Here is a 15,519-nt window from a genome sequence, read left to right as displayed (position 1 = left end):
TCAAACCTAGCGCCGCCAGACCCCAACATTAGGTACAGTTTATGGTAGTTATCATCATTACACTCAGTTACATTGTATTCCAGACCTGTCTTGTGCTTCAGATCTGTCTTGTGCCCCAGACCTGTCTTGTGCTCCAGACCTGTCTTGTGCTTCAGATCTGTCTTGTGCCCCAGACCTGTCTTGTGCTCCAGACCTGTCTTGTGTTTCAGACCTGTCTTGTTCCAGACCTGTTTTGTGCTCCAGACCTGTCTTATGCTCCAGACCTGTCTTGTGTTCCATTTACAAAATGCGACATCTCTTAAGTGAATTGTCTCCCGAGAATACAAGGTCACTTATTGATCCCAATCTAGCATCTAGCATGTTTCTGGTCTCATACAGTTTGCCAGTGTATTCTAGTCCAGTTATCCCATAAATCATGTGGCTTCTCAATAACGCGTTTTGGATTGCAACTGGATGAATACAAACCAATCCAAATAAAAGTTGAGATCTTTAATAACAAAGGTGTCTGGGAGGTAATAATTACAGTTAATGTAGTTTGAATAATTAAGGAGATAAGCTCCTACACAACTCCTGGAGTATAACTTACTATACTTATATATCGTACTTATTTTGTACATATAATCATATGGTGTTATCGGCATATTTGATAAAATACTGTACTCATAATATGTACCGTCTTATACGTTGCTATGATGAGATGTACAGGAGTAATATTGTGTAAGTGTTTGTGTCTGTGTAAGTGCTCGGTATCTAGTCAGAATAATTTGACTTAGAATGTGACTGACAACGAAAAGTCCCTAAATAAGCTAACTTCTGGACCACTGAGGCAATCAAACAGCTTGCTTGAACAATATGACGACCCATTCGCCAAACAGCAGTAATGCTGGAAGCAACAGTGATCAGCACAGCGTCAGGCAAGGAATCAAGGAGACTGAAATGACCCTAACTGGAGACCTTCAGCAGATCCTCCCAAAAAAGACTAAACTCCCTTATTACTGAAACTTAGTTCAGCAATTCCAGTCTCCTGACTATGACAGTGCGAAGATGCCAGAAGACATATAGGTCGAGAGTTGAACTCGGGACCACAGATACAGTGTCTCCACGACACAACCTCTGAAAACGTCAAATACCACTAAGTCTATAAATAATGCTCTGTGAAATGAGTTGCACAGTTACAAGAATGCATGTCCCAGCTCACCATGAGAGACATACTCTACCAAAAACAGAGTCTAAATAACATGAGCTGAGAGAACAGAGATGTTTCCTCCACGAGCAACAGTGAGAGAGAGCGAGAGAGCAGTAAAGCCTGCAGATCCAGCGTCAGGTTACTCAGATACTCACACCAGCTTGAGTCTGACACAAACTGAGAAACAAGCGAGCAGGTAGTTTGCAGCATTGGCAGCCAATCAAAACTCTCCTCCAGCAAGCACAATGAGTGGTGTAGCTGTTACATTCTTCCTTCATACATAAGTTGAATATATAAGTCAAATAATAAAAAACACGATATTTTCATTTTAGCTATTAATGAAAACATCAGCAATATAAAATTATATGAAAAGGCAATTTATACAATATATTTATAGCGTCCTTTCTCTGACGTCACATTACTCCAGACCTGTCTTGTGTTCCAGACCTGTCTTGTGTTCCAGACCTGTCTTGTGTTCCAGACCTGTCTTGTGTTCCAGACCTGTCTTGTGTTCCAGACCTGTCATTTGCTCCAAACTCGTTTTGTGCGTCAGACTTGTCTTGTGTTCCAGACCTGTTTTGTAAGACTCTGGTCCTTCTTGTGCTCTGGCCCCTCCTTCAGGGCCCTTAGTCACCCCAGGGCCATTAGTCACCCCGGGGCCCTTCCTTTAGTGTCTTATGTGCCCAAGGGGCGCTTCCCTTAAGGCGTGTGGGGTCCCGGGGCCGTTCCTTAACAGAGAGAAAGAGAGAAAGAGAGAGAGAGAGAGAGAGAGAGAATGTTGGTAGTATGTGTAAGGGTGAACAGTAAGTTTATTCAGGTATACACAAATACATTTCCATACATTATCATACATAGCAGCATATGTGTAGAGAACCTGGGATAACCCAAAAAAAGTCAGTGACTTATTTCCAACACTTATTTCAACACTGTTATGTTATCAAAACAGTTTATTAACTCAGTATAATAAAATATATCACATTCCCGCCCCATGTGTTTAAAATTTCTTCAGCACAAAACCAGAGTTTTAATTAGATGCGCAAAAAGGAAAAAAAATATCCTCCTGAGATTCGGTCGCTTTTTATTGTTAGATAAGATAAGATAAGATTTCGTTCGGATTTTTAACCCCGGAGGGTTAGCCACCCAGGATAACCCAAGAAAGTCAGTGCGTCATCGAGGACTGTCTAACTTATTTCCATTGGGGTCCTTAATCTTGTCCCCCAGGATGCGACCCACACCAGTCGACTAACACCCAGGTACCTATTTGCTGCTAGGTGAACAGGACAACAGATGTAAGGAAACGTGTCGAAATGTTTCCACCCGCCGGGAATCGAACCCGGGCCCTCCGTGTGTGAAGCGGGAGCTTTAGCCACCAGGCGGGAGATAAGAGTGTTGTTCCACGACGTCTTGTTAGATGCTATTCCACGATTCTGTTAGAAGGTGTGATGTTCCAAGAGTTTCTGCTGGGAGGTCAGATGACATCTGGTCCCAAGACTATGTTGGGAGGTGAGATGACACCTGGTCCCAAGACTATGTTGGGAGGTGAGATGACACCTGGTCCCAAGACTATGTTGGGAGGTGAGATGACACCTGGTCCCAAGACTATGTTGGGAGGTGAGATGACATCTGGTCCTAAGACTATGTTGGGAGGTCAGATGACATTGGTCCTAAGACTATGTTGGAAGGTGAGATGACATCTGGTCCTAAGACTATGTTGGGAGGTCAGATGACATCTGATCCCAAGACTATGTTGGGAGGTGAGATGACACCTGGTCCTAAGACTATGTTGGGAGGTGAGATGACACCTGGTCCCAAGACTATGTTGGGAGGTGAGATGACACCTGGTCCCAAGACTATGTTGGGAGGTGAGATGACATCTGATCCCAAGACTATGTTGGGAGGTGAGATGACACCTGGTCCTAAGACTATGTTGGGAGGTGAGATGACACCTGGTCCTAAGACTATGTTGCAAGGTGAGATGACACCTGGTCCTAAGACTATGTTGCAAGGTGAGATGATACCTGGTCCCAAGACTATATTGGAAGACAGCAACGTAGAAAATAAACACTAGAAAAACGTAACCCAGAAACACTGGAGCGTGTTCTTTCTAATGAATACCAGACGCTAAAATATTCGTGGATGCAGCTACGTCTGATCTTCACTTTAATGTTGAAAATGGAAAGATCTTCATTCACAACAGAGGAAAAGAAACATTTGTCATCCCCTGCCAAGTTAACACAGTCGTACCTGTCTCACTGCACCAGAACCTGCCCATGGAAGCACCTGGTGGTCTGGTCCAGCAACGTGGTCACCATATTAACCAACTGGTTGTCTTCGTCACTAAACTCCGGCTCATTAATAATGTTCTGACATGCTGTTTCCTTCGATATGTCTGTAGTGTTTTGCGAAATGTGGAGCTCATGACCCTGTGTTCCTGAGCAGTTTGATTTGCCTGACTGACTGAGGGAAGCTAGTGTGGAGAACTTTAAGATAGCCGTTACAGTGGTTAGGTGCTCATGAAATATGTTCCGAAGCTGATGCTGAAGTTGTGTAATGTTTAATAAAGTCACATTGCGCTCCCTTATCCTCAGAGTGAATATAAGAACAGCCTGGGACATATGCTTGTTGATGCCTTGAGAGATAACTTTGAGGGACGTCTCCCACTCCTCCACAGTGTCCAGTACGGTGATAACGATCACAGCAGAGCACGATGTAGAGGCAATAAAATCATGTGAGACGTACAGGTGTTTTGAATTGTTCCTGAGTGAACTTTGCAGTGCGGCGAACACAGACAAGCACTCGATGCCACACTTGAGAGGCGCACCGACGTCAGGCTTGGTAAAATGAGATTCAGATCTGTTTCCTTGGATCCCCGAGTAATGGGAGCTGACAGGAACTTCACAACACTGAGCATTCTTATCAGCGCTGGATGTCCTAGTGTCTAGGAGTGATCCTAGAGGCGGGTGTTCAGCTGAAGACTGTGGATAGCTGTGGCAGGTGGGGGCTTTAGCAAGAGCACCACAGATGAGACGAACACAGCGAGTGTAGGGACCTAATACTGCCCGAGCCACAACCAGGTCCCGCTCCTCTGTTATCTGTAAAACAATTATACAAAGTAATTTATATTTAATCACAGCAAAAAAAAAAGAACTCATCTAGACGCCAGCTCAGAACAATTATAAACATGGTAAAAACTACTCAACTGCTTATATGGTGAACGACAGTAATTATTAACCTCGTCGTCGTCATCTCTGACAGCGCTGCTGGATCAACTCTTACCCCCCCCCCTAGTTATAACCAAAACTCGAAAAAATCTTAAAAAATCAGGAGTTCAACACTGGGTATCAACACACACTGAATTAGTTGTCCATATGTTAACACCTGGACTGGGAAACAAACCTGAATCAAATGATTAGTTTTCTCAGACTTATTCTTAACCACACTAAACGCAAATTACACATCATGAATAATATTCTAGATGCTATAAAATGAAACGTAAAAGCACATGGAGCGAACACAACGTAAAAAAAAAGATAAACGATGAATTTAAGAAACAAAAGAACAATGAACGTGACCAACATGACACCAGATCTGTCACAGGATATATACACTGAGATGTGTATATTTCTCAGTGTATTTATGCTTAGAGTTTACTTTAATCCGTATTTTAGAAATTAACGTATTCTCATCTGGTGCTGAATGGTTAAGTCAAACCTGAATGACCCTCGTGCAGTCGATAGGCTTTAAACTCCATTAACAAAGCAATCAGCCAGATTTGTGCTAGATGAAAGTTTGTGTATGGTACAGTAGGTGGTAACACTGTATGTACGGTACAGTAGGTGGTAACACTGTATGTATGGTACAGTAGGTGGTAACACTGTATGTATGGTACAGTAGGTGGTAACACTGTATGTATGGTACAGTAGGTGGTAACACTGTATGTATGGTACAGTAGGTGGTAACACTGTATGTATGGTACAGTAGGTGGTAACACTGTATGTATGGTACAGTAGGTGGTAACACTGTATGTATGGTACAGTAGGTGGTAACACTGTATGTATGGTACAGTAGGTGGTAACACTGTATGTATGGTACAGTAGGTGGTAACACTGTATGTATGGTACAGTAGGTGGTAACACTGTATGTATGGTACAGTAGGTGGTAACACTGTATGTATGGTACAGTAGGTGGTAACACTGTATGTATGGTACAGTAGGTGGTAACACTGTATGTATGGTACAGTAGGTGGTAACACTGTATGTATGGTACAGTAGGTGGTAACACTGTATGTATGGTACAGTAGGTGGTAACACTGTATGTATGGTACAGTAGGTGGCAACACTGTATGTATGGTACAGTAGGTGGTAACACTGTATGTATGGTACAGTAGGTGGTAACACTGTATGTATGGTACAGTAGGTGGTAACACTGTATGTATGGTACAGTAGGTGGTAACACTGTATGTATGGTACAGTAGGTGGTAACACTGTATGTATGGTACAGTAGGTGGTAACACTGTATGTATGGTACAGTAGGTGGTAACACTGTGTGTATGATACATCAGGTACAAACAAGAACTAGTACAACAGGTACAAACAAGAACTGGTACAACAGGTACAAACAAGAACTGGTACAACAGGTACAAACAAGAACTGGTACAACAGGTACAAACAAGAACTAGTACAACAGGTACAAACAAGAACTAGTACATCAGGTACAAACAAGAACTAGTACAACAGGTACAAACAAGAACTGGTACAACAGGTACAAACAAGAACTAGTACAACAGGTACAAACAAGAACTGGTACAACAGGTACAAACAAGAACTGGTACAACAGGTACAAACAAGAACTAGTACAACAGGTACAAACAAGAACTGGTACAACAGGTACAAACAAGAACTAGTACAACAGGTACAAACAAGAACTAGTACAACAGGTACAAACAAGAACTAGTACATCGGGTACAAACGAACTGGTACAACAGGTACAAACAAGAACTGGTACAACAGGTACAAACAAGAACTAGTACAACAAGTACAAACAAGAACTAGTACAACAGGTACAAACAAAAACTAGTACATCAGGTACAAACAAGAACTGGTACAACAGGTACAAACAAGAACTAGTACAACAGGTACAAACAAGAACTAGTACATCAGGTACAAACAAGAACTAGTACAACAGGTACAAACAAGAACTAGTACAACAGGTACAAACAAGAACTAGTACAACAGGTACAAACAAGAACTGGTACAACAGGTACAAACAAGAACTAGTACAACAGGTACAAACAAGAACTAGTACAACAGGTACAAACAAGAACTAGTACAACAGGTACAAACAAGAACTAGTACATCGGGTACAAACAAGAACTGGTACAACAGGTACAAACAAGAACTGGTACAACAGGTACAAACAAGAACTAGTACAACAGGTACAAACAAGAACTAGTACAACAGGTACAAACAAGAACTAGTACAACAGGTACAAACAAGAACTGGTACAACAGGTACAAACAAGAACTAGTACAACAGGTACAAACAAGAACTAGTACAACAGGTACAAACAAGAACTAGTACATCAGGTACAAACAAGAACTAGTACAACAGGTACAAACAAGAACTAGTACAACAGGTACAAACAAGAACTAGTACAACAGGTACAAACAAGAACTGGTACAACAGGTACAAACAAGAACTAGTACAACAGGTACAAACAAGAACTAGTACAACAGGTACAAACAAGAACTAGTACATCAGGTACAAACAAGAACTGGTACAACAGGTACAAACAAGAACTAGTACATCAGGTACAAACAAGAACTAGTACATGAGGTACAAACAAGAACTAGTACAACAGGTACAAACAAGAACTAGTACAACAGGTACAAACAAGAACTGGTACAACAGGTACATTATTATTATTATAATCAAGGGGGAAGGGCTAAACCCGGAGGATTATACAGCGCCTTGGGGGGGGGGATGTGGAAGGCATTCAGGCTTAATTCGGGGAACTGGAGCACAGATCCAATTCCCTAAATCAAGAGCCCCTCACCAACATCAAGGAACCTTCCTTGAGGGGTACAACAGGTACAAACAAGAACTGGATATAGCCTGATCCATCCTTCACTAAACTCATCACTCCGGCAGCCATAACTCCTTCACGTTGCATGTACACTTGACGGGCAGGTGCAAGAACCAGGAGCTGCAGCCAGCACCTACCTTCCAAAGGTGTGAGGTGCCAGGTACTAGCTTGGCCCTGATACCTGCGTGGTGGAGGGCCAGGGCCAGGCACTCCGTCCCGTGGTCCAGTTCATCCTCGCTACACCTGTTAGTGTTAGTTCTCTCAGGTTAGGATCAACACATATCGATGACGTCTTACTGTCAAAATAACTGAAAGAACTGTGATCCCTAAAATCACTTTGATCCCTAAAATCATTATGAAAGAAAACTCTCACTGTGCATATATATATATATATATATATATATATATATATATATATATATATATATATATATATATATATATATATATATATATATATATATATATATATATATATATATATATATATATATATATATATATATATATATATATATATATATATATATATATATATATAGATAAGCACCTCTCAGTATGTGTATTTTGTCGCTTTGTGTGTACATAAATGGTATACAAAACCGACAAGATGAAGAATTAGACATGTGCAACATCTGCGTATCTTTAAAGATACCCAGATGTTGCACATGTGTGTAATACTTGAAGTAATGAGTTACATTCACTGCAGTGTCCACGACAGCTTGCTCCATCGTATCCCAACATTAACAGCGTTTCTCTAATATCTATCGTAATTACATTACACCAATTACAGTTTTAAAAATTGCCACAAATTTTAACTGTGTACGTTAGTATGGGACTTAAATTTAACTACTGCTATTAATTATCATCGTTGTCATCATCATTATTTTTGTCTTGTGACTTTTTTTTATACTGCCCTAAACTGTGTAAGTTGACACCCTCGTTTTCTGTCCTGCGCTGCGGCTGACCTGCGGTAGGCTTCCCTCAGGACGTTGAACCTGAAGGCTTGCGGCATCTCCGAGTTGCGGTAGTGGCTCCTGACGAGGCTCTCCTCCAGGAAGTTCAGGTGGTCAGGTTTGACGACAGTGGAGACCAGAGGTCGCACCGCTCCTGCTGCTCCGTGACGCTCCGCCTCCAACACCACCTGCGTCACCACAACACAGTCATTGTGTTATTAACCCAGGATAACCAACACCACCACAACACAGTCATTGTGTTATTAACCCAGGATAACACCAACACCACCACAACGCAGTCATTGTGTTATTAACCCAGGATAACACCAACACCACTACAACACAGTCATTGTGTTAGTAACCCAGGATAACACCAACACAACATAGTGTTATTACCCCAGGATAACATGTGGAAGCCAGGTAGTGTTGGTCATCATGTATCCTCACAGACGGACTTTCAAGTGGTTGCCAGATTTTTTTCTTTTTCTTTTTTTTCCTCCAATTTTTCGTTATTATTTCGCTCATAACCCGAGGCCTTACATCTGTTCGGTTTTAAAATTTTCAGTGGTGGTGGGCGGTACTTAAAGCAAGAATATGGTAATAACCGGCATGTGCAGGCGCCCTGTGACCAAAGTTATTGAACACATTCCCAGTATCCCGGAATGGCTGCGATAACTTCCAAAAACCTCTGCGGTGCAGCTTTAAACATTGATAAAAGGTGTCTTCTGAGTCAACGACGACGGAGACAGAAACTGAGATGTGTAGGTCCACATCTGATAAATTTATGTGTAACAAAGTGTGGAACTTTGATTTCCGTTTAATCATGTTAAAAATATTTGAGTCTAGCTCTTATGAATGATTTTAACACGGACAGTAAAGTACAAATTTGTCAGTGTAATTAATACATTAGTTTATAAAACTTCGAATTCCTGGAAACCGTGTGATAACCGGATAATGCCTCTACTGATCGGGTTCAAACTTTCAGCCCTGGTGTGTTTTCAAGAATTAAGGTTCGCGTTGTTACTGAATGCATAAGTCACAGTCTGCCAAGTTTATTAAATAAACTGTAATACTGACTTCTATCAATAACTAAACAATGCCCCATTTTATCGCCTTCAAAATATTATCAATAATGCATTCCATAAGATGGTTGACGACTGATTACCTCCTCGTCTACAGTCTGCATTATGCCTCTCCTGTATTAGACTGATGAATCCACTGGTTAGTGTAACGTCTACAAAATAAAGATACCCAGATGTTACTTACACCTGTGTCTAATTTATCAACTTATGATAAGACACACATAAATATCTGGATGTCTTACTGTTGAAACGTTTCGCCTACACAGTAAACTTTTTTCAGTGAAATACAGAGGCCGCAGGTATGATAGCGAAGTAAAAATGAGGTAATCAGTCCAGTAACCCTGGAGAAATGGTATTTGAGGCAGTCAGTCCCTCAGCCTGGAGAAGAGTTCAGCTCCATGGTCTGGAACAAGGTGGTCAGTCCCTCAGCCTGGAGAAAAGTTCAGCTCCATGGTCTGGAACAAGGTGGTCAGTCCCTCAGCCTGGAGAAGAGTTCAGCTCCATGGTCTGGAACAAGGTGGTCAGTCCCTCAGCCTGGAGAAGACTTCAGCTCCATGGTCTGGAACAGGTTGGTCAGTCCCTCAGCCCCTCAGGAGAAGAGTTCAGCTCCATGGTCTGGAACAAGGTGGTCAGTCCCTCAGCCTGGAGAAGAGTTCAGCTCCATGGTCTGGAACAAGGTGGTCAGTCCCTCAGCCTGGAGAAGAGTTCAGCTCCATGGTCTGGAACAAGGTGGTCAGTCCCTCAGCCTGGAGAAGAGTTCAGCTCCATGGTCTGGAACAAGGTGGTCAGTCCCTCAGCCTGGAGAAGAGTTCAGCTCCATGGTCTGGAACAGGTTGGTCAGTCCCTCAGCCTGGAGAAGAGTTCAGCTCCATGGTCTGGAACAAGGTGGTCAGTCCCTCAGCCTGGAGAAGAGTTCAGCTCCATGGTCTGGAACAAGGTGGTCAGTCCCTCAGCCTGGAGAAGAGTTCAGCTCCATGGTCTGGAACAAGGTGGTCAGTCCCTCAGCCTGGAGAAGAGTTCAGCTCCATGGTCTGGAACAAGGTGGTCAGTCCCTCAGCCTGGAGAAGAGTTCAGCTCCATGGTCTGGAACGATGTGAAACTAAAGTATGAGAATGTAATCTTAAACAGTGTTGAAGGTGAGGTGTGGAAGACGTGTGTGCCCTCAAGACCACAGTTCATAATTCGTATATTACGAACACTAAGCTTATATAAAACTTACTTATTTACTGAACTTACTTTCTTACAAGTACATCAATCTTACCTAGTGAAAAGCTTCGAGTGATTTTGGCCTGGACTGTACAAGTTACCTTTTTGATTTGGAAGAATTTTAGAAAACTGAAATACTGCTTTTCATGCTATAATTTCCGAGTGTCGCATCTGATAAGCTTCAACCGTCAGTAACTTGATAATGCAACTTCTGAGCGGCTTCAACAGCATCCTAAAATGATTGTGCTTTTCAGGATGCAGGTCTCCTTTCTCTGCGAAGTTTGAATCACGACTGGTCTGTCTATGTCCTAATTTAACATTTCTACTGAAGAAATTTGGATATTAGTTTCCACATGATGACTTTTGAGTCTCTTCTGATTTCCTTCAAACCTTCAATGCTATTTATTTATCTGCATTACAAACTTACATCACTTTGTGCACAGCTCCAGCCGCCTGCACTGAGGCACAGTGGGCTGGGGTTGTGGAATGCAGGGATACCTTTCTTGGGTCGTGCAGGGACCAAAATACGCCTAGTTTCAACAAGGGTCTTTCCGGTTTGACCCAAGAATGTGACCCAAAACAGCCGAGACACTCCTAGGTACCTGTTTACTGGTAGGTTACGGGTGAGTCTACTTAGGAGGGAGGAGGGTGGAGTGGGACTCCAGACAATGTTGCAAGTGTTAGGAGGGAGGAGGGTGGAGTGGGACTCCAGACAATGTTGCAAGTGTTAGGAGGGAGGAGGGTGGAGTGGGACTCCAGACAATGTTGCAAGTGTTACAACTGATAACATTAAGCAAATATATGAAATTCCACACACAAGTTGAAACACCACGAGCATATTATTATATTTACTGAGAAACGCAAAATCTGTAAGGTCATACAACATCTGGGAAGTGGAAGGGGCGGGGAAGGTGAACCATGTTTGATCCCAGGAAAGAGAGATGGGTCCACTTCCATGAATCAAGAACCCTTCACTAGCTTCCAGACTCCCCCCCCCCTCCATCCACCCAGTGAGTGGATCACAGACAATGAGCAAAGTAGTACCTACTTCAGCCAAGGTGTTGAGGGGCAAGAGTGGTCGTACACCGTCGTGTACGACCACCACGTCAGGAGGGTCGTCTGCTAGAGCCTCCACACCCGCCCTGATGGACCTGTGACGGCTTCCTCCACCCTGCCACAGGAGATGCAGTTAGTAATATAAAAGAACACAAAATCTGTGATGATGATATCCTCATAAAATGTTCTTCTAGACAGATGGTAATCCTCAAGTAATAACAACTTCAACTCCACTGTAAGGAAACCCGTGAACCTGACGTACGTAGTCAACCCTCGGTGGGATATTTGACGATATCCTCGTCGACCTATTAAATATATCTCTTCTTAAACTGACATATTTCAGTGCCCCGTGTATGACACCATCCTGTGTGACGGAGTATGACAGGGAAACATAGTTAGGTGGTCAGTCCCTCAGGAACTGACCACCTCAAAACTACGTCTTCAAGTGAGATGGCCTAATTACATTGTCTTTATACCTCTACTGATACTGCTGCCTCCTCTGTACTAGACTGAAGAAGCCTACTGTGTAGGCGATACGTTTCGGAGTAAAGATACCTAACTGTTGCACATGTGTCTTACTTATCAGCTTATCTGTATTGTATGCCATTATCAAACTCACGCAGTTAGCGTTTGTTCCACCAACGTGGCTTATCACAAGAGTAAGGCAGCAGTGCACAGTTGTACGTAATTAAAACAAGTGTCACTGTTGCGATTAATCTGAGCATTATATTTTTTTCTAGCCATTTGTGGGGTTCATATGTTAGATGGATATGGTAATTTGTCGAGTCATACACCTAGAACCAAAAATTCTCAAAAAATCGTTGAGATAGACTAGTCATGATTGTTAAACTACAGGAGATGTAAACAAACCATACCACGGGCGGGAATAAAACCCACGATCAGAGAGTCTCAAAACTCCAGACTCTCTGATCGCGGGTTCTATCCCCGCCCGTGGTATGTTTTGTTTGCAGTCGTGTCATTAAGATTTCGTGAGTCAAGTTACAGGAGATGTGGCCGTCAAGACCGCATCTGGGTGGTAAATCGTGGAAAAGTTTCCAATTCCGAATACAGACAAATTCTGCCAATCTTGTTGAACCTTGAACCTGAAGTAAGAAAACTAAAGTTTCATTGTCACCTGACAGACTCGTTTCTTCCACGGTAGCGTCTCTAAAACCCACCCCGCTGCTGCTTCATCTGAACACACTTGGTACCACCTGGGATGCTTGATCAACAAACACACTGACATAGCCAGGTTACAACCCACAACAGATGACTGTCACCCAGCTACCTTGCTCGCGTTGACAGGGGTAACCAGAGAGAGCAAAACTCACCCACACCTCTCATCTGATCTCTGTAACTCTACTGTAACCAGTAGTAGAGTAGACTGGTATACAGCAACAATCCAGGCTGCAGCTATACTTCCTCACACACTACTAAAACCTCACCACACCCGTCACACTACAAACAACCTCAGCACACACCACACCCGTAACACACTACAAATAACCTCAGCATAAACACACCCGTCACACACCTGTTCTCACCTGTATGACAGTGACCTTGGAGAGGCGCTCCACCACGCCCTGCATCCTGACCAGGTCGTCGGCCACGACCACCACCCGCGCCACCCACGACACCTCCTGCAGCGCCACCAGGCAGTGCGTCACCAGTGCTCGCCCACATACCTGCCCACACACACACAAGAAACACGTCAACCCATGTATCGGAACCCACACACAGGCAGGGCACCAAAAGTCCCATGAGTATTGTGTATGCCGTGATTATGTCTCCCCTTAGTTGTTTTATCTTCTACATAATTTTTTGCTCTATGTAGAACTTTATTATGGCATGTTAGAGCTCTACATAGAGCAAAACATTGCCTCAAGAAAAGATCCACAGGTTACCAAACAAACTAACATAACTCTAACAAACTAACAGGGTGGTGAGCTTACCTCTAAGTATTGTTTGGGTGTTGTGTGTGCCATCCTGTGGCCACAGCCAGCTGCTGGCACTACTGCCATTACCCGGCACTCAGGTACCAGGCTCTCCTGGAGTGGTGGATCACTCTGCAGCTTCACAACCGGTTGTGGTAGTGTGGTTTGTGTACTGTGCATCGCAACCGGTTGTGGCATGGTATCCTGTGACTGTGGGGTCACAGCCGGTTGTGGCATAGTACCTTGTGACTGTGGGGTCACAACTGGTTGTGACATGGTACCTTGTGACTATGGCGGGCCCTCCCAGCCTCCCACACTGTGTGGGTATCCTCGTGTGGGAAAGAAATATGTATTTGGGTAGGACGTAGACAGCTGTCAGGTGTGTGGGGCGTAGACAGGTGTCAGGTGTGTGGGGCGTAGACAGGTGTCAGGTGTGTGGGGCGTAGACAGGTGTCAGGTGTGTGGGATGTAGACAGGTGTCAGGTGTATGGGACGTAGACAGGTGTCAAGTGTGTGGTTCGTAGACAGGTGTCAGGTGTGTGGGACGTAGACAGGTGTCAGGTGTATGGTTCGTAGACAGGTATCAGGTGTGTGGTTCGTAGACAGGTGTCAGGTGTGTGGGACGTAGACAGGTGTCAGGTGTGTGGGACGTAGACAGGTGTCAGATGTGTGGGAGGTAGACAGGTGTCAGGTGTGTGGGAGGTAGACAGGTGTCAGGTGTGTGGGAGGTAGACAGGTGTCAGGTGTGTGGGAGATAGACAGGTGTCAGGTGTGTGGGAGGTAGACAGGTGTCAGGTGTGTGAGAGGTAGACAGGTGTCAGGTGTGTGGGAGGTAGACAGGTGTCAGGTGTGTGGGAGGTAGACAGGTGTCAGGTGTGTGGGAGGTAGACAGGTGTCAGGTGTGTGGGAGGTAGACAGGTGTCAGGTGTGTGGGAGGTAGACAGGTGTCAGGTGTGTGGGAGGTAGACAGGTGTCAGGTGTGTGGGAGGTAGACAGGTGTCAGGTGTGTGGGAGGTAGACAGGTGTCAGGTGTGTGGGAGGTAGACAGGTGTCAGGTGTGTGGGAGGTAGACAGGTGTTCCTCAGAGCCAATACGTTACCTGAAAAAGAAGAAGTGAAAAAAGAACTAAATTTTGACAACATAAATAAACTCCTTTCAACTTCCACACAAAATTTAAAGACGAGACAAAAACTATATACCAGGTGTTGTAACACTGTGTGGGAATATACCAGGTGTTGTAACACTGTGTGGGAATATACCAGGTGTTGTAACACTGTGTGGGAATATACCAGGTGTTGTAACACTGTGTGGGAATATACCAGGTGTTGTAACACTGTGTGGGAATATACCAGGTGTTGTAACACTGTGTGGGAATATACCAGGTGTTGTAACACTGTGTGGGAATATACCAGGTGTTGTAACACTGTGTGGGAATATACCAGGTGTTGTAACACTGTGTGGGAATATACCAGGTGTTGTAACACTGTGTGGGAATATACCAGGTGTTGTAACACTGTGTGGGAATATACCAGGTGTTGTAACAGTGTGGGAATATACCAGGTGTTGTAACACTGTGTGGGAATATACCAGGTGTTGTAAAACTGTGTGGGAATATTACATATACGAGGTGTAAAAAAACTGTGGAAAGAGAGGTGATATGTTAGTAGGGTGGTAGATTGGTAATGTGGTAGATTAGTAGGGTGGTAGATTTGTAGGGTGGTAGATTAGTAGGGTGGTAGATTAGTAGGGTGGTAGATTAGTAGGGTGGTAGATTAGTAGGGTGGTAGATTAGTAGGGTGGTAGATTAGTAGGGTGGTAGATTAGAATAGTGGTATATTAGAGAATGGGAAATTAGAGGGGTGGGGTGTTAAAAGGGTGGGGGTTTAGAAGTTGTGAGATTAGAGGTTGTGAGAGGTGAGGTTCCTTGCACCTTGCCTACCCTGGTCTAGCACCTGGCAGGCAGCGCTTCATTCACCTGTGTCACCTGAGGCCGTGGGAGCCATTGCTCAGGACAC

The 15,519-nt window shown here is 43.8% G+C and overlaps 1 protein-coding gene across 3 annotated transcripts in view; it reads right to left on the bottom strand.

Annotated features, from left to right (window-relative positions):
- Nucleotides 1-1,980: 1,980 nt before the first annotated feature.
- LOC128688398 (uncharacterized) overlaps nt 1,981-15,519 on the bottom strand; it is a 216,221-nt gene continuing 202,682 nt past the window's right edge. For all 3 annotated transcript variants that reach the window (XM_053776251.2, XM_053776252.2, XM_070086779.1), the window contains exons 2-7: nt 13,523-14,603; nt 13,115-13,255; nt 11,563-11,685; nt 8,239-8,414; nt 7,408-7,513; nt 1,981-4,278 (exon numbers count right to left, since the gene is read on the bottom strand). In XM_053776251.2, the coding sequence (XP_053632226.2) occupies nt 3,436-4,278; nt 7,408-7,513; nt 8,239-8,414; nt 11,563-11,685; nt 13,115-13,255; nt 13,523-13,780 (1,647 nt within the window). In that variant the 5' untranslated portion in view covers nt 13,781-14,603 and the 3' untranslated portion in view covers nt 1,981-3,435. The remainder of the gene's footprint in view (nt 4,279-7,407; nt 7,514-8,238; nt 8,415-11,562; nt 11,686-13,114; nt 13,256-13,522; nt 14,604-15,519) is intronic.

The sequence above is a fragment of the Cherax quadricarinatus genome, chromosome 19 (genome assembly GCF_038502225.1).
Source record: "Cherax quadricarinatus isolate ZL_2023a chromosome 19, ASM3850222v1, whole genome shotgun sequence".
NCBI lineage: Eukaryota > Metazoa > Arthropoda > Malacostraca > Decapoda > Parastacidae > Cherax > Cherax quadricarinatus.
This window is presented reverse-complemented; position numbering and strand designations above follow the sequence as displayed.